The 988-nt window shown below is 52.4% G+C and overlaps 1 protein-coding gene across 1 annotated transcript in view; it reads left to right on the forward strand.

Moving 5' to 3' along the window:
* Positions 1–48: 48 nt before the first annotated feature.
* Positions 49–988, forward strand: part of LOC118159102 — a 3,182-nt gene continuing 2,242 nt past the window's right edge. Inside the window, exons 1-3 of the mRNA XM_035313731.1 lie at positions 49–234; positions 571–612; positions 809–850. Coding sequence (XP_035169622.1) covers positions 105–234; positions 571–612; positions 809–850 — 214 coding nt within the window. The 5' untranslated portion in view covers positions 49–104. The remainder of the gene's footprint in view (positions 235–570; positions 613–808; positions 851–988) is intronic.

Raw genomic sequence — 988 nt, forward strand, 5'->3', positions numbered from 1 at the left:
GGCCAACCAGAACGCCGTGATTGGCCATTGACGGATGGGTTTGGCCAGCTGGGATGCTGTGATTGGTCATCAACTGATGGGTTTGACCACCAGGACATTGTCCAATGGGTATGGCCAACTGGAACGTTCTCGTTCGTCATTGGGTGATGGGTTTGGCCAATTGGGACACTGAGATTGGTCATCGACTGATGGGTTTGGCCAACTGGAACACCGTCGTTCGTCATTGGCTGATGGGTTTGGCCAAGAGAACACTGTCCAATGGGTTTGGCCAACTGGAACGTCCTCATTTGTCATTGACTGATGGGTTTGGCCAACCAGAACACTGCGATTGGCCATTGGTTGATGGGTTTGGCCAATTGGAATGCCGTGGTTGGTCATCGACTGACGGGTTTGGCCAACCGGAATGCTGTGATTGGCCACTGATGGATGGGTTTGGCCAAGAGAACATTGTCCAATGGGTTTGGCCAAATGGAATGTCCTCGTTCGTCATTGGCTGGTGGCTTTGGCCAACTGGGACGCCGTGATTGGTCATCGACTGAAGGGTTTGACCAACAGAACATTGTCCAATGGGTTTGGCCAACTGGAACACCGTCATTCACCATTGGTTGATGGGTTTGGCCAACCAGAACGCCGTGATTGGCCATTGACGGATGGGTTTGGCCAGCTGGGATGCTGTGATTGGTCATCAACTGATGGGTTTGACCACCAGGACATTGTCCAATGGGTATGGCCAACTGGAACGTCCTCGTTTGTCATCGACTGATGGGTTTGGCCAAGCAGAACGCCGCGATTGGCCATTGAGGGATGGGTTTGGCCAACTGGAACACCGTCGTTTGTCATTGGCTGATGGGTTTGGCCAAGAGAACATTGTCCAATGGGTTTGGCCAACTGAAACGCTGTCATTCGTCATCGACTGACGGGTTTGGCCAACGGAACATTGACCAATGGGTTTGGCCAACTGGAACGCCCTCGTTCGTCATTGGTTGAT

Source organism: Oxyura jamaicensis, unplaced genomic scaffold (assembly GCF_011077185.1).
Source record: "Oxyura jamaicensis isolate SHBP4307 breed ruddy duck unplaced genomic scaffold, BPBGC_Ojam_1.0 oxyUn_random_OJ67144, whole genome shotgun sequence".
In the NCBI taxonomy this organism is placed as follows: domain Eukaryota; kingdom Metazoa; phylum Chordata; class Aves; order Anseriformes; family Anatidae; genus Oxyura; species Oxyura jamaicensis.